We start from the raw sequence: 20,912 nt of genomic DNA on the forward strand, positions 1-20,912 counted from the left end.
CACGACCCCGGAAGGAGATGCCAGCCGGAGCCTGAGTCTGCTTCCGGGTCCGCAGAAGGTCGGCGGCGAGATGGGGAAGATGGCGGCAGCCGTGGGCTCGGCGGCGACGCTGGCCGCAGAGCCGGGGGAGGACGCCTTCAGGAAACTCTTCCGTTTCTACCGGCAGAGCCGCCCCGGCACGGCGGACCTGGGAGGGGTCATCGACTTCTCGGCCGCCCACACGGCCCGGGGTGCGGGCCCGGGGGCCCCCAAGGTACGGAGGGCGAGCGGCGCGCGCCTCCCGGTCCCCCCGTGCACAGCGACGGGGAGCCGGCTTTGTCGGCCTGAGGTCTCCATTCGCGTCCTCGTTCGCCGCTGTCCGGAGGCCGATGCGGGTTAAGGGATGAGGGTGAAGACCCGCCCGCCGACCCCTCTCCGGAGACCCCCTCCCGCGGGAGGGCGTCCGCTCCCGAGCCTGGGCGGACGCGGACGCGGGCCCGGGCCTTGCCCGGCGCGCCCTCAGCCTCGCACGGGAGGGTCCCGCGCCTGCTCGGGAAGGCCGTTGTTTCTGGCGTCTGCTGGTGGATGGCCCTTCCTCCAGCGCGGGGAGGAGGCTGCCTGAACAGTCTCGATTGCTCACCGTCACCCGCAAGAGACCAGCACGCCTACCTCAAGCTGGAAGTCGGCGGCGAGGGACCGCGGCTGGTAGCCCTTGGTCAGGGGGACTTGCAGTTACCAAGCAGAGGCTAGCCAGCGTTTTCACCCGGAGCCGAGAGCCCTCACAAGGGCCTGCTGCTAAGACCCTCCGACCCCGACACAGCAACAGCTGTCAGGAGCAGGGGAAAGCTTGACTGAGTGGTGTCTCATGGGCTTGTTCTACTGATTGCAAATCCGTCTTACCCATATGTGCCCGTGGTAGGTGTAAGGCATTTTCCTCCCACACCTGGGGTGGTGTCTTCTGCCCGAATCGTGACTTACCTGCCCTGTTTCAGGCCTACAGTCCAGTAACATTTATTTTCATTGTTATTTCTTAATAGCATTGGGTCGTGACTTATCTGCCCTTCTCAAGCTGTCTAATGATGTTTATTTTTAATTTCTGTGCTGTGGTTAATAGCTTAACAAAGGGAAGAAACACTTTTGAATAAAAAGCTTCGTGGTTTGGTTCAGTTTAGTGGGTTTGTGTTTAACTGCAAACCAAAAGGGTTGGCAGTTAGAATTCACCCAGATCTACTTCCCTAAGATTACAAAGAAAAAAAAAGTTGCTGCGGAGTTTATTCCAATTCATGGTTCCAAGAACTGCATAACATAGGGTTTTCTTGACTTGCTCTTCTCCCGAGGCCTGTCTGGATTAACAACCTGCAGTTTGCTGAAAATGAGGATTTGAAGTAGTGCTTACTGATGACGAAAAGGATTGACACGGTGGCTACAGTGTTTAAGCATAACAACAATCGTGAGGAATGCACCAGGCCGGCAGTGTTTTCCTCTATTATACAAAACTGACTCAACACCTAATAACAAGACGAAGTCTGTTATTCAAGGAAGTCTTAAATTTTTTTATTGTCATTACTTTAATGACAGTATATTAGGTCTCTTCATCGATTTAATGGACCTTCTATAACCTCGTATTTGTAGACGTCATCAGTTTCTGAAATACTTGGAAGTAATTAAAGGCAGAGGTTCTGAGCTCACTTTGAAGTGTCGTCTAAAGGAGTGAACATTGTACTTTGAGCAGAAGGAGACGACTCCACAGTTATTGAACTTTCCTCTCTCATCTGGTAGCAGTTTCCACCCCTTCCCGGGCGTTCTCACAGCTCTGTTGTCTAAGCACTGACTGTAGGGACCTGCCCCCAAAGCACTCTTGTCAGCCCGAACCAAAGTCAGCCGCACTGCTGTGTGGACCAGACACCTGCCGTGCTCCCAAGTCCTATGAGAAGGCCTGACATCTGGAAGGGGTACTGTTGAAGGCCCAAATCAGCCTACTGAATTAGTAGAGCAAACATTTTCTCATGACCTTGTATCTTAGTTTTATGTACCTCCATGCTGTTTGTTAATATGTAGATGAGGAAGCAGGCTGTGAGAGAGGTAGAGGGCCTCCTCGAAGGTCCTGAATCCTAGTCCGTAGTGGAGCTCAGACTAGCACCTGTAACTTCTGACTCTTAGCTTTGCCCCAGGAACGTCTGTGGAGATTAGAAGAACTCAGAGTTGATCTATAAAACAGCTGCAGTCTCTGATTTCTGTTTCCTTCCTATCAGGTGGTCAGGTCTCAGCTGAGTGTATGCTCCGTCAGTGAGAGTGATGCTCTCAGAGCTGGTCTTCAGCCAGTCAGCACGTGGCGCGCCTATGGACTTGAAGGCTATCCTGGTGAGTTCCACACAGCTCGGACAAGGGCAAGTCATGCCAGAACGGTGCGTCTGAGTTCAGAGGGGGAGCTGTGAGCCAGCAACTAGACAAAGGAGAAAAACTCAATAGAAGCTCCACTCCCCGAGCCCTGCTGAATTCTGTCTCAGCTCCCAGAGGATTGAGTAAGAGTCAGCAAGAGCTGCCGGGTATGGTAGAAAGGGCACGCCAGGAACAAATCAAGACTAAGGATGTATTTATTCCCCAGGCTCCCTGCCACAACTGTAAAGGCGGAAGAGCCAGGGTAGAGGCTAGAATAATTCGTAACTGCCTACAGCCCCCAAAGGCATAACAACTTGAAAAATGTCAGCAAAGTTAAGCATTTCAAAAGATTACAGTTGGCGAGATCAAAAGTCAGAAAAGACTAACTACATAGAATTTTTGATGATATGTAGTTACTTTATGGTTAGTAAAAGCAAGAATAGCAAAAAGAGTAATGTTTCTAACCTTCCTAAGATCATTGGGGCATTATAGAGTAATTGTTATGACCTATTTAAAAACCATGGAAACGCCTTAGTTGGTAAAGACAAAGCTAATGTTACACTTGAGATTTCAAATATGGTTGAAAGCAAGAAAACTCTCTCCAAAAAATATTCGTTTGTATTCTACTGATTTGAATGCTTGGACTGGGGCCAGGTCTTTCAGTTACAGCATCTAATATATCCCCACCACTGATATGTGATTGGCTAATAATGTGGGAAGGTGTAACCGCTTAGTGGGTGGCATGGTGGTTAAGTGTTCTGCTGCTCCCTCAAAGGTCAGTCACTCTGTAACAGGTGGCAGCTGCTGCCTCTGAAGAGATCTGGGTCTCGGAGCCCTGCTGAGCTGTTCCACTCTTCTCTGGTGCGCCACCAGGAGTCAGAGTAGACTTGAAGGCGATGGGGTATTTGGGGGAACAGCTTGAATATTTCCTAAAAAGGACAACATGCGCTTTAGCTCTACACTGAACTCTCAAAGGGGACCATTGCATACTGGCTTTTATGTGCGACTTTGGATACAAGCGCATCACCGGCAATCTGAGGCAGCGTGTGTGCTTGAGAGCTGCCCGTTTAGCTCTCAGCTCTAGCTTCTGTTTTCAGAGCTGAGTTGCTCTGTTGCTCTGCTCTGGCCCTGCCAGATTGTTCAAACTACCTGTCCCAAAGGTAGCAACCCCAATTTGGTTTTGTAATGGCCAAACTGGTGTGGATGCTGTTAGAGCAGTGGTTCTCAACCTTCCTCATGCCGCGATCCTTTCATACAGTTCCTCATGCTGTGGTGACCCCCAACCATAACATTATTTTCATTGCTACTTCATAACTCATTTTGCTACTGTTATGAATCAGGGGGCCCCTGTGAAAGGGTCGTTCAACCCCCAAAGGGGTCGCAACCCACAGGTTGAGAACCGCTATGTTAGAGAGTCTAGGATTTGGCGCTGAAGCCGCACTATTCAAGTTGGTGCCCTGTTGAGTCCTGAGAGAATTGATTATGTGTTCTGCTATTGTAAACTCTATTATGTGTAAGTATAACGTCCAAACCTGGGGGGTGGCAGTGTCCCCATAATCCTATTTCATCAGGAGGATTATGTCTACTTCCGAATCCTACTTTTTCTGAAGGAACTTATGTAGTAATCCTGCAGTCTGTCTTTAGGAAAGTGAGCAAGAAGGAAATAGTTCTGGAAGCCAGAAACGAGGGGGGAGCAGTAGAGCATCAACAATTTGACGTTTTCATACCTGAGAAGGAAAAGCAATGTAGACTAGCCCTTACAGTATGGGTTCTTGCACTGGGCAGGGTGGGCTCGTGTCCTGGCTCTCTCTACTAACTGCGATCTTGGCCGTGTTTCCTTATCTCTCTTTGCTTCTGTCTCCTCATGTTTACAATGCATATAGAAATAGTTCCCATCTTTTAAGGGGATTGTGTGTGAGTAAGTGTGTAAAAATCATGACCTAGGGGCTTCTGACCTCTTAATTTCACGGGGGGGCCCGCCCCCCCCACACACACACACACACACAGCGGGGAGGATATTACCCGCCACTCTCGGCTGATTGCTATGAGGCAGAGGTCAGACATACCTCCTTGGGCCATCATTTCAACAGCTCTTCCATGAACTGTCGCTCCTACGCACCCCCCTTCTCTGTTGGGTGTGATGATTCTTTGCAGTCACTGCACAGCACCCACGCCATCCTCACGATGGGGGGGTTTGGGGAAGAGCTCTGCTCGAACCTAACACCGGTGAGGATGGGGCAGGCCGGGCGGTTTGTCATCAGGTTGGACATAGAGTTGCAGTGAGCTGGAGCTGACTAGGACATCTAACAACAGCCCTAAGGGTGCCATGCACCTTATGTACATTATTCGTGAGCTCTCCAATCCTCTAAGGTGGGCATAAGCACCTCATTTGCATAATCACACCTATTCCTCTAGTGGAAGTTACAAAGATTATGACTAAACCACTTGCTGGGGAGTCAAGTCCAACTCACAAAGGTCAAACTGCCCCACAGGCTTCCCAGGCTGTAGGTCTTTGCAGAAGCAGACTGCCACAGCTTTGTCCTACAGAGCAGCTAGAGTGGCCGCCATTTCCATTAGTCAAGTGCTTAACTGCTGCGCCACCAGGGCGTAGGCAACCACTAGAAGCCACATAGAAGTAATTCACTGCACTGAAACTTAGAAAGTGGCTAGGACTGGTACATAGTGGGTGATCAATTGTTAGTTTTAAAACTTAATTATTTATCAAAGATAATTGAAACTGATTCTACTCTAGAATTCAGAACCCAAGACCAGTCTGTAGCGACTAAAAAGAGGCATATTTTCACGCAGTAAAAGGCAGAATTTTATTATATAACAATTGTCTGAAAAGTACTCCCTAAAACAAATTCCCTGTCACTAGTCAAACTTGGGCTAGCTCAGGATTATTCCTTTTATCTTTCTTTTGTTGTATTGTAATGTTCTTTTATTTTGCAGTGTAATGGTGATAGCAGATAGTGAGGATTTTATTTTTAACACCCTTATTGTCAAAACAATGAGCAGTCTTGTCACTTTCCCAAATTACTTGCAGGATTTTAGTGTGATGTGCGTGAAAACCGTGCCGAGGAGGCCGTGTCTCACCCCGTCTGGCTTTCCTAATGCCACAAGGCAGAGGGCACACATGACACCCAATTCTAATGGCAGCCATTGTCCCACAGCTCACAGACAAGACTCTGAGTAAATTACAAGAAACCAGGATCAGAGAGCATTATGTCTGTCTCCAGCCCTTAGCTTCTCAGCCATGTGGCCCCATGGACTCTACCTCCATGGACAAGGAAGCCAGCCTACTTACTGCTCAGCCTCACGGTCACATAGTCTTAGTGCTCCGCCTCTGTTTTGTCTCATGGTCTCCTTGCCTCAGCCTCTGGTCTCAGCCTGGCTCCTTTGGTCTGTCCCATGGTCTCCATGCCACAACCTCTGGCGTATCCGGCCTTGACCTTGACTACTTCAAACAGAGATCTGGAACATGCTCCACTTTCAGTGGTCCTGGGATTTGTCTTTCCTCCTGCTTCAAAGATGGCTCATTCTTCTAGCCAGCAGGGTGGTAACTGAAACTGACCAATCCTCTATTAGTGTTATACTCACCCTCTTTGCATAGCTCCACCCAATCTGGTGAGAGTGACAGAGACGTGGATAGTGGAATTATATAAGAACTTTTGTTCCACCATGTATGAAATGCAAATGATGGATGGGGCTACATTTTGAAGGCATTTTAGAGGACATGGCTGAGAACAGATGTGTGAATAAGCGAGGTGACCATTGAGGTGAATTTCTGAAATGCTGATCCTTTGTATACCTTCTAGACATCATTAGTGATCAACCGTTCACAACGGATTTCTTTTTCCTCCTTTGCTACATGATTCCATAGTCTTCTGCCTAGATAATAGAATCTACCAATAGGTTTCCAGTTGTTTCTTGGATAAAAATCTTGGTTGTAAAGGGTTTTCTTGGTGCCAACAGAACTAGCATTCATCAGATTTTGCTTGGAGCTGCAAACATGGGGTGGGGGTGGGAGTGTCTGACCTCCTCTAATGTCACAAAGCCGCAGGAAACAGCATAGCATCATCCTGTGAGGCGGGGACTGACTTGTCTCCCCCTCTGACACCACCCACCCCACATTTCTGCTGGGTTGGAGCACAGTGGTTGCAGTGGCCACACAGCTCACAGACAGTAGTCACGATGAGGTGACCAAGGGTAGCAAGCTCATGTTCATTACAACTGCATCTGTCTACTTGAAGTGTGATCAAAAGGAGATGGGTGGTAACAGATTAGTAAATGTAGGGATATTAACCCAAAAACATTCATGACTGATGGAGACTTTCCCCCTTGTCCCCATACCTCTTTTGTATAGGCTTTATTTTTATCCCAAACCCCTTCCTCCCGGGTTACCAGTGGCACTGGGTGAAGCAATGCCTTAAGTTCTATCCCCAGAAACCCAACGTGTGCAACCTGGACAAGCACATGGCGAGAGAAGAGAACCAGGACGTGTGGGAGCAGAGCAAAGCGCTTCTCAGGTCAGTGTTCTGGCAGCCCCAACAGCGGTGCAGCTCTGAAGGAACGCGCTGCGATCATAGTGCATCTACCATGACTGGCTGCTTGCTTTTCGCTCTGTGTTCCCACACAAACATCCATTCCCAGGGAAGATTGAGACAGATGTTGTGACAGGTATATTAAATCGAGATCCACTTTAAAGATTTGCTTATCATTGCGGAGATACCAAGTTCCTCCTCATTAATCATCAGATGATCCAGTTTCATTCTGCCTCAGCCCTCTTTCCTCCTTCCTCAAAGTTCCTTGGAAGACAGTGGCCTCGGAAAAAGTAACTGTGAAAGCTCTTCACGTCGAGCCTCTGAGGTGATGTCGAGGCCACGGGGGATTTTATGATAGGTCAGCTGCTCCTCATGAGAAGAACAGATGCTGTGCCTTAACTTTTTTTCCTTGTTCATCCATTCCACAAGGGTTTGCCGAGAGAGCCACTTGTCTGCACAGTCTCTTGACAGGACTCCTCATCTACAGGCTTGGTGTGAACCGATTTCTGCAAGGGTTAGCCTAGAGGTTTAGAGAAATCCTGAGAGCACAGAGGAGGAAATGATTGATTCTTCCAGACAGAGTAGAGGTGCCAACAGAGAAGAAGTGATATTTTAATTAGGCCCGTTACCCAGTTTTTCTCTCTCTCGTTTGAACTAGGTCTTTAAAAAACGATTTCGTGGGGAAAAAAACGATCAGGAGTCAGAATCATTGCCAGTCAGAAAAGCAGTTTGGGGTGCATTTTGAGTACATTGCTCTGTGAGCTCTGGGCATGGAGAGTGTGCACACGTGTGTTTATTTCCTCAGCACTTCCCTCTTGGGTTTCCTCTGTGTGTCGGACACTGTACTGAATGTGGGAGAGTTGAAGAAAAGTCATGGCATAAACACATAGTTGCAGAGATGTGTGTTAAATAAAGCAATTCAGGAGATGGACCCTAAAGTGATGAGGTTGGGGTTATAATGTGCAAAATGCTTCCTAGAAGTCAGGAAGGATTGGTAAGTGATGTAGCTAGAAAGTAGGTTTGGGCCAAGCATGAAGCATGTTGTCATGATTATAGAGTCCAATTGCTTAGGTCCATGTCCTACTTGAGCAGGTTTCTTAACGTTTCTGTGCTTCCTAAAATAAAAAAATTAACTCAGTACTCTCGAGTCAGTGTCAGTTCACAGTGACCCTATAGGACAGGGAAGACCTGTGAGTTCCCAAGACTGTACCTCTTTCCAGGCGTAGAAAGCCGCTGACATCTCTGTGATTCCAACAGGGGAAGAAGAAGGTGGTCTTAAGTGGAAAGGGAAGAAGATAAATACATTCGTTGACTTTGTTTCCTGAAGCCTTTCTTGGCCTTCTATGAGGTATAGGCAGGAGTAATGAGGAAAACCCAGTTCTTCTGCTTAGAACTGAGGGGAACATAGAAGAAGATCTTGGTTAGTCACAGAGAGCCTAGAACTTTTTATAAAACCGGCTTGTATTTTCAAGGAATTGATGAGTTTCCGCCGAGGGTGGGACTTCAGGAACCACAGCTGCCACTTCTAAAATAGCATGGACGAGTCTTTTCAGCAAGTCATCCGGAAAACAATAAGAGAGACTTTTTATATCTAATGAAACCACAGACGGAAAAAATGACTGTTGTTTATTAAAGTGTCAAAGGGTGGAAGAAACTGATAAGCTCGGATGCTGCTGGTGACATTGAAAATCCATTCTGATTCCAGTGCTGTGCGTATCCTTGTCCTCATCAGGAAGCAAAGTGCTTACACTGAACAGTTGAAGGTTGCTGGTTCCTGCTTCGTCACGGTCACCTGGGCAATACATGCCCTTCCCTTGCTTGTAGTATGTCAGAAAGGGTGGTGGTTAGGTGCCATCGAGTTTACTCCAACCCATAACGACCCTGTGCACAGCAGAAGGAAACACTGCCTGGCCCTGTGCCAGCCTCGTGCTTGTTCCTATGCCTGAGCCCATTGTTGCAGCAGTGTCAGTCCATCTCCACTTTACCAAGTGTGATGTCACTCTCCAGGGACTCTCTCCTGACAACATGTCCAAAGTACGTAAGATGGAGTCTTGCCGTCTTTGCCTCTAAGGAGCCCTCTGGCCCCGCTTCTTGCAGAACAGATTGCGCTCTTCTTGTAGCTCCCAGTGCACTTCTCCAGCACCGAGTTCAAGTGCAGCGTTCTTCAGTCTTCCTTACTCAGTGTCCAGCTTTCACGTGCACATGAGGCCATGGAAAAGACCATGGCTTGCATCAGGCACGCCGTAGTCCCCAAAGTAACATCCTTCCTCTTGGGTAAAAAAGTCCTGTGCACCAGAGTTACCGAATGTGACCTGTCTTTTAATCTCTTGGCTGCTGCTTCCTTGAACCTTAGTGGTGAGGCCAAGCAAGATGAAATCCTCAACCTTTCCTCCATTTATCATGATGATACTTATAAATCCAGTTGGGAGGATTTTCATCTTCTGTACATTGAGTTGTAATGCATAGTGAAGGCTGCAACCCTTGATCTTCATCAGCACATACATCAAGTCCTCCTCACTTTGGGCAGGCAAGGTTGTGTCTTCTACAAATGGCTGATCGTTAATATGCCTTCCTCCAATCATGAGGCCGCACTCTTATAAGCCAGCTTCTCTGGTGATTTGCTCAGCATACAGATTGAACAAGTATGGTCAGAGGATACAACCCCGATGCACACCTCTCCTGATTTTAAACCGTATACAATTGCTTCTTGATCCATGTACAAGCTCCACATGAGCACAACGAAGTATTCTGGAATTCCCATTCTTCTCAAGGTTATCCACAGTTTATTATGGTCCACATACTTGAATGCCTTGACATATTCAATAAAACACATAAACATCTTTCTGGTATTCTCTGCCTTGAGCCAAGATCCATCTGACATCAGCCATGATATTTCTTTTTCCCTGTCTCTACTGATTCCAGCCTGAACTTCTGGAAGTTCCCTGTCGATGTTCTGCTGCGATCTTCGTTAGATGATCTTCAGCATGATTTTACTTGTGTGTGATGTCATGATATTATTCTGTAGTTGGAGCCTTCTGTTGGGTTGCTTTCTTTAGAATGGGCACAAACAGGCATCTCTTCCAATCAGTTGGCCAAGGAGCTGTCTACCGAATGTCCTGGCATAGACGAGTCCAGTGCTTCCAGTGCTTCATCAGCTTGCTGAAACATTTCACTTGCTATTCCACCAATTCATGGAGCCTTGATTTTGGCTAATGCATTCAGTGCCAGTTAAACTTCTTCCTGCAGCACTATTGGTCTTTCTTGCTCATATTGCTACCTCCCGAAATGGTAGACATGTCGACCAGTTATTTTCGGGACGGTGACTATGTATTCTTTCCATCTTAATGCTTCCTAAATCATTCAGTATTTTGCCCATTTAATTTTTCAAGATTGCAACTCAAGGTTTGAATTTTTTTCTAGAGTTATTTCAGTTTCACATGCTGAGCATGTTTGCCCCTTTCCGTTTTCTAATTCTAGAGGTCTTTGCACATTTCCTTGTAACCTTTGGCTTTGTCTTCTCAAGCTACCCTTTGAAATTTTCTATTCACCTCTGACTTCATCCTTTCTTCCATTTGCTTTAGCAACTCTACAATTAACAGCAAGTTTCAGGGTCTCTATGACATCCATTTTGATCTTTGCTTTGCTTTTGTAGAACTCAGCAAAATCCCGATTCATTGTTGAACAGCACTGTTTCACACATACATTAAGCAAGCCAAAAATAAATAAATAACCAGCAACTTCATAGACAAAAAAGGAAAAGGAAACCTTTTATCTTTGGTCTTTTTAACCAGCGCATTCAAGCCAACTCCTTAGAGTACAGCTACATACACACACGAAACAGTTACTGGAATGCTCAGAATAAGATTGTAATTTTTGTTGTTTTTGCTCTTTTTTGCAAGTTTTTTTTTCTCCTTTGAAATGATAATGAACATGGTCACACCTCAAGTCACAGTCAGAAGTAGGACTGAGAACACTCTGAAGGCTGGTATGGTCATCCAAGATCATTAAAAATGGCTGAGCCCCAACAATATGTACAAAAATATAAGATGTAAATTTTAAATGCAAGCAACGTTTCCGTTGTAAAGTACTTTTAAAAGAAAAAGCAGGGTCTTGGAAGTTTGGGTTTGTTTTGCTTGTGTCGTCGGAGGGGACGGGCAGGACTCTACTCGAAGGGGACCACGTGTAGAAGGGGTTGGAATAGGCCGTGGTGGCCTTTTTGTTTGGGAGATTTTGTTTTAAGTTGAACTTTTTGTTGTCTAGTCATCTTCGAGGGCCTTCTGCTTCTTGATATCAACATCGTCATCCTCATCATCTTCAGCTGCCTGTAGCTGCCTCTGCCTCCTCATCTTCACCTTCTTCACCATCACCTTCCCCTCCATACTCTTCCTCCCCCCCTTCTTCCTCTTCTCGTCTACCTCTGTGTCAGCCTCCTGTTCCCCATTTTCCTCGTTAGCCTTCCTGTTGCCGGGGGTACCTCTTCCAGTCTCCACCTCCTCCACAACCACCTTCTTTAAGTCCTCGGTGGTGGTCTCTGGGCTCGCCCGTGATCTGATGCAGCACATTACAAAGAAGGTGCGAGTCCAGGGACTCTGGCGAGAGACTGCTGGAATCCATGATGGACGTGCGGATGTGGCTGCAGTGAGTAGAACCGGGAACGATGCCAGGGTGGCTTTTCAAAGCAACCAGTGGGGACCAGTCTTTTCTGCTTTCCAGTGCCCTTTTGCTGTCTTCATGCGTGATGGGCTTGGCGTCCTCCCACAGCTCATCAGGTCTCCTCTCGTTAGCGTTCAGTGTGTCAAGTCTGGTTTTGAAATTCGGGTGGGGTGGACTCAAGGTTACAGTGTGGCTCTCCTGGGTTTGTTTTAATTTTCTTCGGCTTTATCTTGAAATTATGTATGAACAATTGACGGTCTGTTCCACAGTCAGCCCCTGGCCTAGTTTTAGCTGCTGATAATGAGCTTCTCCATTGTGTGTTCCCACTGATGTAATCAATTTGATTTCTGTATTCCATCTGGAAAAGTCCATATGTATAGTCACCTCTTAGGTTTTGAAAAAAAGATATTTGCGGTGAACAAGTGACTAGTTTTGCAAGATTCTACTTCATTTCTATCCTTAAGACCATATTTCCCAACTGCTGTTCCTTCCTTCTTGTTTCCACCTTTTACATTCCAATCACCAATAATTATCGATGCATTTTGATTGTATCTTTGATCAATTTCCAACTGAAGTTAGAAAGGGAGGGGCCCCAAAAAACTACCTCTGAGATTCTGATTATTTACCATAATATCCTGACAAAAAATCTTGTAAGATTGTTCACTTTAGAAAGATAAATTCTTGTGAAATTGGATTGCGAAAAGCACCATTAAGCAGTTTGCTTAATTGTCTGTGCAAAAGATGCTGAAGGCCTGAGGAAAAGAATTCTAAAGACATTTCAACAGCGTTTGGTGACCAAACGATTATGAAGGGGAAAAAAGCTGCTGAGCCTGCTTAGGTACAACCAAACTTCATGCTTGGGTTTTGGTTCCTTGGTATGAAGGTTTAGGGTCACAGTTCCCTGGGATAACCCAGTTGATTGGCCCAGTTTATTTAGGGCCTCTCTTCTACTCCTAGTTCATTGCATGATGCCTGGAAGCTTCAGCTTCCACGCAGCCCTCCAAGGCAAAGCAATAGTTCTCTCTTCACGTGGAACACCAGGGGCAGAAGGCAGATCTGGAACAGGAGCAGGTTACGGAATATGTGGTTAATTCCTTCCTTTGCCGTGGGACCAGAACTAAAGTCTGCACTGAGCATTATGTTCTTTTAAGAACTGTTTGTATTGAATGAGATCGACAACAAAACTTGAGAAATCAGATGGGAACCCTAGCGGGTTTTATTAATGAATGTGTATTAAAAAGGGTGGGCAACCCAGAAAAGAGGTTAAGAATGGTTGCTCAATTCAATGAATGTAATCATGTCAAAGAAACGGATAGGTGATTATATGCTTTGCTCTGTATAGTCTCAATAACAAAATAAGGTTAGACCTGGCATCCTCATGCTGTTTCACAGGTAGTGATGAACCTGGAAGACTTCCTCTGTAGAAAATGAGTTGGTAGTCCCAGAGGTTTTAGCAGAGATGATATAACTGCAGAAACGGTCCCTCCATTTTACAGAAACCTCCTGTGGCTTGAACAAGGGGAAATCTGACATCAGCGACAGTAGTTTCTTCTTTGTTAGACAGACTTAAATTATCGAGGCTGTGTGGCCAGGTTAAAGAACTCATGGTAACCCGGTTATTTTTTATTGTGAACCATGTGTTGCCTTACTCTTTTTTTCCTCGATTTGCAATTCTGCAAGGCCGTCATCATGACACACAGCCGTAGCTATGAATAGCCACACCCCACGTTAGCAGGCCAAATGGAACATGTTCTGTTAGCCACATCTCCAGTCACCCCTAATACTCTCAGTCCCCGTTCCCACAGACAAGGAAGACATCACTGCTGCCCTTCTTGTGTCGTTAGATGCCGGGCACGGGATCCCATTCAGGAATGTGTTTAGAGCCACAACCTAGAAATTAGACACACTGATGTACTGTTGTTGCTATTACTGTATTCTGTGCTAACTCGTGTTTTTTAATTTGTTCTAATTTCCCCTCTCATAGCTTGGCTAGCAGTGTATATCATGAGTCTTCTTTTGTCACCCATCTTTGCAGGTGTAAGGAAGTGACTAAGCGGAGACCTCGAAGCTTGCTAGAGAAACTGCGCTGGGTGACCTTAGGTTACCATTATAACTGGGACAGTAAGGTATTCACATTTCCTCGGTAATTCTCTTGTTTTTATGTATGTGCCCTGGGGATGCTAACCTCAAGATCAGCAGTTGAAACCACTAGCCGCTCGATGGGAGAAAGATGAAGCTTTCTGCTCCTATAAAGAGTTACAGTCTCTGAAACCCATCAGTGCAGTTACCCTGTCCTGTAGGGTGGCTGGGTCTGAATGAGCGCCTGGGCACTGGGTTATGTCTGTGCTTCTCAACCCCATTGGGAATGGGCTGTCTTCCTCATGTCGATGAGACAGGCTTGGTGTGAGGTCTGTGTTGGGCCTTACCTCTGTGGGGATGTAAAGGAGATCCAACAAGCAAGGGAGAGAATTAGCTGGAGGAAGAGAGATACCAACCCCCCCATGAAGATCTCCAAGAGCAGAAGCTCAAGAGGATAAGCACTTCCCCCAGAGCAAGCATCCAGAGAGCCTTGGCCTGACTGTGAGGAGATACAGCCCTGTTACTTAAATCCCCCACTTCGGACATTTCTGACAGCGATAGAGAACTAAGCCAGAGGCTAGTACCAGCAAAGTGGAGTACTCAAGTTTATGCCTGAAATGTGGAAGCCACTTTGGAAGTGGATAATAGGAAGAAGCTGGAAGAGTTTCAAGATGCCTAGCGCTAGAAGCCTAGATTGGCCTTGAAGAGACTATGGGTAGAACTTGGACATTAAAGGCGATTCTGGTGGGGCTCAGAAGGAAGGGAGGAGACTTGTGGAGAAAGTCCCTGTTGTCCTCGAGACCATATATAGACCAGCAGCAGAAGGCTGCTGGAAAGAGGGGTAGGTGTGTTTCTGCTCTGCCTTAATCAAATGAGCATGCGATCAGGCATGGAGGAAGGGCCGTGCTTGGTTATGCAATGGCAGAGAATTTGTTAGAATTATGTTCCGATGTTTAGTGGAAGGCAGAACTTGTAAGAGATGAACTCAGATATCTGGCCAGTGAGACTTCCGAACAAGATCTGAGGAGCCGCCTTTCCCATGTGCCTCCGAAGGTAAAAGGCGAAAGCACAGGTGGGTTTAAAATGAACGCACGGAGACAACTTTGAACTGTGGAAAATTCTGTTGCAGACACTCGGGACACGTGTCCCAGAGTGTTCACAGGATGAGGCTACACAGTCTTGTTAGAGAAGCCAGTGACTGATGGGGCTAACCAGCTTCCACAGCAGAAACCCAGCAGCTGCCACTGAGGGGGCAGAGGGCGGGGAAGAGCGAGGTTGGCCTCTTGAGAAGTAAAGGATCCGCCGAAAAAACAGGAGGCCCTCAACGGGGTGGATTGACACGCAGCTGCACACAGTAGAATCAAACACAAGAACAATGGCGAGGGTAGCATAGGACCAGGCAGTGTCCCTTCGGTGATTCATGGGCTCCCTGGGAGCTGGATCGAACTCTGGCACCTAACACCAGCAAGGGACCAGGAGAGAATACATTTCTCTTACAGTCACGCTAAATAACTGGAAAAACACAACTTCACCAGAAGTCCTCAGAGCTTTTCTCTTGAGTGGTGTGTTAGGGTTGGCTAGAGAAACAAATCCAGGGAGACTCATGTGTATAAGAAGAGTTTTATATACAAGAGCAATTGGATATTGAGGAAAACATCCCTGCCCAGTCCAGCTCAAGTCTGTAAGTCCAATATTAGCCCATATATCCAATACCGATCAATAAATTCCTCTTCAGACTCATGGAACATAGGCAATGATGCGGAATGCAGGAAGATCACAGACCAGTGGGTAGAAAGTCTTGTGGATCCAGTGGCAGTGGAAGCATCTCCACTCTGGCAGGGATCTCCACGTGGCTCCTTCAGCTCCAGGGCTCTAGCATAGCTCCATGTGTCTCCTCAACAGGAATGCCTCACAAGGAGTGTGTCTGTGTCCCGCCTGCAGCAAGCTATTTATCTCCTTAGCACCTCCAAATGAGGTCATCAAGCTGTGACCTCATTGACAGGCTAAACTCCACCCCTTTACTCTTCAGTCTCAAACTGACAACAGATTATGTAACTCCACAAGTGGGTTTTAGGATGTAGATTTTTCTTTATCGGATTTTCATATCACATGTCAGTTAGATGATAATAAGATAGAAATCTTCTGCCATAGTTTTCTATGTTCCTGAGATCATTGTTTATTTTTCTTATTTTCCCTACTTTTGCCAAAGAAATACTCAGCAGATCATTATACACCTTTCCCTTCTGACCTGGCTTTCCTCTCAGAGCAAGTGGCCGCTGCCTGTGGGTTTCAGGGCTTCCAGGCTGAGGCCGGCATCCTGAACTACTACCGTTTAGACTCCACCCTGGGCATCCACGTGGACAGGTCGGAGCTCGACCTCTCCAAACCCCTCCTGTCGTTCAGGTAAGTCCAGGGATTTAGGTATTAAAAATGGACCCTGAAATCTTCTACTTCTGAGCATCTTAACAGTAATCTACATAAAATTTACCTTGTTCTTTAAAAGAAATGCTCAGATTTTAGTTAAGATTTCTGTCCAAGGTTCTAAAGTCTGCCTTTTGTGATGAGAGGCGTCCGGGCTCCATGGACTGGACAGTGGAGGGTCGCCGTGGCTCTGTACAGTCCTGTGAATCTGTTCACAGAACTACCTGCCCCTCACTCACCGTGGAAGGAGCATCATGGAGTCTTCGGTGACTCCTTTGCTTTAAAGGGAACACGAATGATAACTTTTCCAATCATTCTATACTGAAGACTGATCTTAAAGGTGCATCAAAGATGTGGGGACTGTTGGTTTTCAACTTTTCATTGCTATGTGTGCCACATAGGATTTGAGTGGCTGATCACCGGCTGGTCATTCATATGCAACCCCGAGCAAAAGGGTCTTGGCATGGTGGATAAAGGAGGACTTGGGAGCAATGCACACGGGACTGAAATGAGAAAATCATGCAGCTGGTGTGGTTTTTACTGCCCCGGTTAGACACCCAACCTTACTGCTATTTGTTTTGAATACTTTGTTTGTAGCTTTGGACAGTCTGCCATCTTTCTCCTGGGTGGCCTCAGAAGAGATGAAGCCCCTACAGCCATGTTTATGCACAGCGGTGACATCATGGTGATGTCTGGTTCCAGCCGCCTGCTCAACCACGCAGTCCCTCGGGTTCTTCCCAGTGCTCAGGAGGGCAACCTGCCTCTCTGCCTGGGGACCCCGCTCCCCGCTGCCCTCCCGAGAGACACAGTGGTCGAGCCCTGTTCTGTGGAGGACCAGCAGCTGTGTGCCAGCTACCTGAAAACGGCGCGGGTTAACATGACGGTCCGACAGGTAGTGGCCACAGACCAGGACTTCCCTGTGGAAGCCGCAGAGGAGAGCGAGCGAGACATCACCAAGGAAGGGATCTGCCATCTGGAAGACAAAATCACGCACGGGAAACGGGTCCGGCTGGACCCTGACAGCTGAGGCTCAGAGACACCGCTGTGTTATTCTGCCGATCTTACGTCAACACCTGTCTGTTTTATGTAGCACTGGACTTTAGCACCGAGACAAGCCAAAAGCAGATGGAAACCTCATCATTGACCACACTATTGCCTTGTGACTCATTCTGCAGATAAGAGATTAACTGCTTTGCCCAAAGTGGTCCCCATGGTCTGGTGTAGTTTAGTATTGGCTCTTAATGAGTGTGGAAAAGTCCAGGGAGGTATAAGCTTCCATGGTCTCAGTCCCTGCCCTGCCTCTGAGAGGGAGGGGTGGGTGTCTGTGGCATCCAAGTACCTCAGATTTACCCAGCTGGGAATGGGAACCTAGACTCACTCCCTCCTTTGCATCTGGCGGCTTGTGGTTCTATGAACCCGCCAGTACTCTCGAATTCTTAACTCCTCAAGACATCCCCTGATCTTCTTTCAGTCTCTTCTGACCCTGGTGAAAGAAGCCTCTATCTATATAGTCAGACCATGAACCGGAAAAACCCCTCCCCTAGAAAAGAAGTTAATCACATCTGTTTTTCCCACCTGAGAGGTGGTAACTGATTGATCCAAGCACGGGGAACAGCGGCTTCTCCCATGTCTTTGAGGTCTCCGAGCTCTCCCCGTTGGCTCTTTAAGGCAATTGTAATTGTTGTGCTGAAAAAGCTACAAAAGTATTCTGTCACCTGTTTCTCCATGAGTAAACACAGGAGTTTTAAATTAAAAATCTCTCTCTCTTTGTGGGTAAGTGTATCAGGGATAGAAGGAGCTGTGGTGGCACAGTGGCTCATGCGTGGGGCTGCTAACCACGAGGTCAACAATTCAAATCCACCAGTTGCTTCTTGGGAGAAAGATGAGGCTATAAAGATTTATAGCTTCCAAAATCTGCAGTGGGAGTTCTACTCTGTTGTATAGAGTGGCTATTGGTCAGAATTGACTGGATGGCCTTGAGTCTGGGGTTTTCTTGTTTGCTTGTTTTTTTGTGGCACGGTGATTAAAGTGCTTAGCTGCTAACCAAAAAATCCGTTGATTCAAACCCACCAGCCACTCTTACAGGAAAAACATTTGGCAGTCTGCTGCCAGAAAGATTTATAGCTTTGGGAACCTTGTGGGGCAGTATTTTCATTTGCTGTGCCCTGGGATACTCTCAGGTAAGTGTTGGGCTCCTAACAGCAAGATCAGCTGTTCATACCCACCACCCACTCCACAGGAGAAAGATAAATCTATTTACTCCCACAAAAATAAACAGCCTCAGGAGCCCTCTATAGGGTCACTGTGAGTCAGAATCAGCCTGATGGCCATGCGTGCTGTTCCACTCCTCCACCTCTTCCCAGCCCTGAGTGTTCTTTGGGGCTGTCTCCCAGCAGAGCAGATGCCGTGGTACTCCAGGCACTGCTGGCTGCCTAACAGATGCTTGGAAACGCACGGAAGACTGCATGTTCATCTCCACACCCCATCCACTCAGCTCGCCGGACTGTGAGCTTTGGTGAGAATGTTTCTGCCAAGCTTCCTACAAGGGTGTTGGGTGTTATTGGAAGTGGGAATGGGACTTCGTGTTCCCACTTGGAAACATGATGTGCCAATTCTGTGGAACTGTCCTCTGGCCTCATAGGTTACTTTTTGTGTAGAGGACTGACTACTCGGACACCTGTTGTTTACAACATGTTTTGCTGAATTTGAATCTCTCCTATGTGCTGCCGTCTTACTAACATTAAATAATGTGCTCATAGGCTAACGGTCCATAGATTTTGTTTTGTGTTTTAAATAAAGGTTACTATAACTCCACTAAGCCTGGTTTGAAAGTTACTCCATGATAAGAAAATTTTTATAATTAAAATTATCATTGGAAAATGTCTTAAGATTTTCCGCAAAGTATACTACCATTGTGACCCATTGGAAACCAACATTGTGCCACTCAGTAAATCTAACAGAATCCGTCGACCCGTCAACATTAGAACAGATTACTGTTTATTCAGTTGAATATCAGAAAAATGTTGACATGTCTGGGGGCCATATTATAACAAGAAATGCATTTTTACCTGTGGACCCATACTCCATGAAGCAAGATGCTTGTCCTGCAAGATGCTTGTGCTACAAGAAGCAGGTGGAAATTGAGGCTTACCCTAAGGTTGTGCTTAGAAGTGAAATGATAAGCCGATTTATCAGTTTAATTTTCTTATATTTTACAATGCACATATAATTGCAGATGTATCTGCTGCAACCTCTGACAGCGAGTGGAATTTCTTGGCATGACTCTTCTATTGACAGGTGTAGAGGACTCCAATTCATGGATTGGTCAGTTTTGCTAAGCCACGGTATAAAAGTGAGGCATCTCTCAAACAGGAACAGCGAAAACCATGGCCTGCAAGAAGGAAAACCAGGAGTGAAGCGAGTCAGATCTGTGGAGAGGGACGGCAGAGGAACAGGCTCCCCAGCTCAGTGAACAAGTAAATGGAGAACCTTGGGCAGCAGACTGGGGGACTTGCTGGGCATTTCTCAGTATTCCGAGGAGCTCTGTAATGCTTGGGGGGGGGGGTGTCCCCCCCCCCCCCCCCCCCCCCCCCAAGGAATCACATCACAGACAGAACCAGAGAGAAATTGGTGCCAGCTTGGCTGAGAAGCGCCACTGTTGACAAAAGAACTGTATCCTTAATCATTTTGAAACCTGGGAGCTTCCCCATAAACCACATAATCATGACGTTCATCTCTGAGTTCTTTGTGAGTATGGAACCTACCAGAGAGGTTGAGAGCCGAAGGAGGGGACAGCTGGTATCAGAACAAGGCCAAGGAGAGTAGAGGGTCAGAGTATGTGTGGTCTCTGCTTCATAGGAATCTTTAAGCAGATGTGGACTTGAATTCTGCCGCCTCCCTTTTGTTGCCAGGGGAAGTCTGACATGGCTTCCATGTGTTTTCTGCACTTGTCTCTCACAGTAGGGATTCAGTGAGGATTTTCCCACACTTAAACGAGTGATCCTATAGGTGGTGGGCAGAAGTCTTTCAAATCAGGGATTAGCAAAAAAGAACCCATGTCCTCTTATTGTTCTGCCCAGTAGCTAAGCCTAGTTTTTAAATTCTAAGTGGTTGGAATAAATATAACATCATGATATAAAGTTTTGTGAAATTCAAATTTCCATGTTCATGAATAAAGTTTTATTGGAATGCAACAGACTTGTTCATGTATTCAGTACCTATGGCTGCCTTGGCACTCTAAGGGCAGAATAGACTTTCGCCCATAAAACCCCAAAGGTGTGCTAGGGCCCTCCATAGAAAGGATCATTGATGTCTCATAAGAAAGACCCTCCTAGGGAGGAACTGAAACCCGGAGCTGGGGCCCTAGGCAAGCTTGTCCTGTTTCTTAAGAACTTAGTGTTTGTGTTTTACCAAAGGAGAAATTAAATTGCTAGAGTCTCCCAGATGTGTAGTTTCAGGAATTGAGACAAGTGACAGCCTGGTGACACGCATTCTAATGCTCCCCTATTGGGAATGCAGATTTTTTTTAATCATTTTATTGGGCTCATACAACTCATCACAATCCATATATACATCAATTGTGTGAAGCACATTTGTACATTCATTGCCCTCATCCTCAAAACATTTGCTCTCCACTTAAGCCCCCCGGCATCAGGTCCTCATTTTTCCCCCTCCCGACGTCTCCCTTCACCCACTTTTCTGTTGTCTGTCCCCAAGGGAGGAGGTCACGTGTAGATCCTTGTAATCGATTCCCTCTTTCCAGCCCACACTCCCTCTCCCCTCCCAGTATTGCCACTCACACCACTGGTCCTGAAGGGATCATCTGCCCTGGATTCCCTGTGTTTCCAGTTCCTATCT

General features: G+C 46.7%; 1 protein-coding gene across 1 annotated transcript; it reads left to right on the forward strand.

Moving 5' to 3' along the window:
- The first annotated feature begins 70 nt into the window (after positions 1 to 70).
- Positions 71 to 17,870, forward strand: ALKBH1 (alkB homolog 1, histone H2A dioxygenase). The gene is made up of 6 exons (XM_004698737.2): positions 71 to 253; positions 2,232 to 2,340; positions 6,725 to 6,887; positions 13,591 to 13,681; positions 15,844 to 16,037; positions 16,653 to 17,870. The coding sequence occupies exons 1-6, from the start codon at positions 71 to 73 to the stop codon at positions 17,080 to 17,082; spliced, it is 1,170 nt and encodes a 389-aa protein (XP_004698794.1). The 3' UTR covers positions 17,083 to 17,870.
- Positions 17,871 to 20,912: the final 3,042 nt, after the last annotated feature.

This window comes from Echinops telfairi, unplaced genomic scaffold (assembly GCF_000313985.2).
Source record: "Echinops telfairi isolate 266 unplaced genomic scaffold, ASM31398v2 ScPeMD7_18;HRSCAF=68, whole genome shotgun sequence".
NCBI lineage: Eukaryota > Metazoa > Chordata > Mammalia > Afrosoricida > Tenrecidae > Echinops > Echinops telfairi.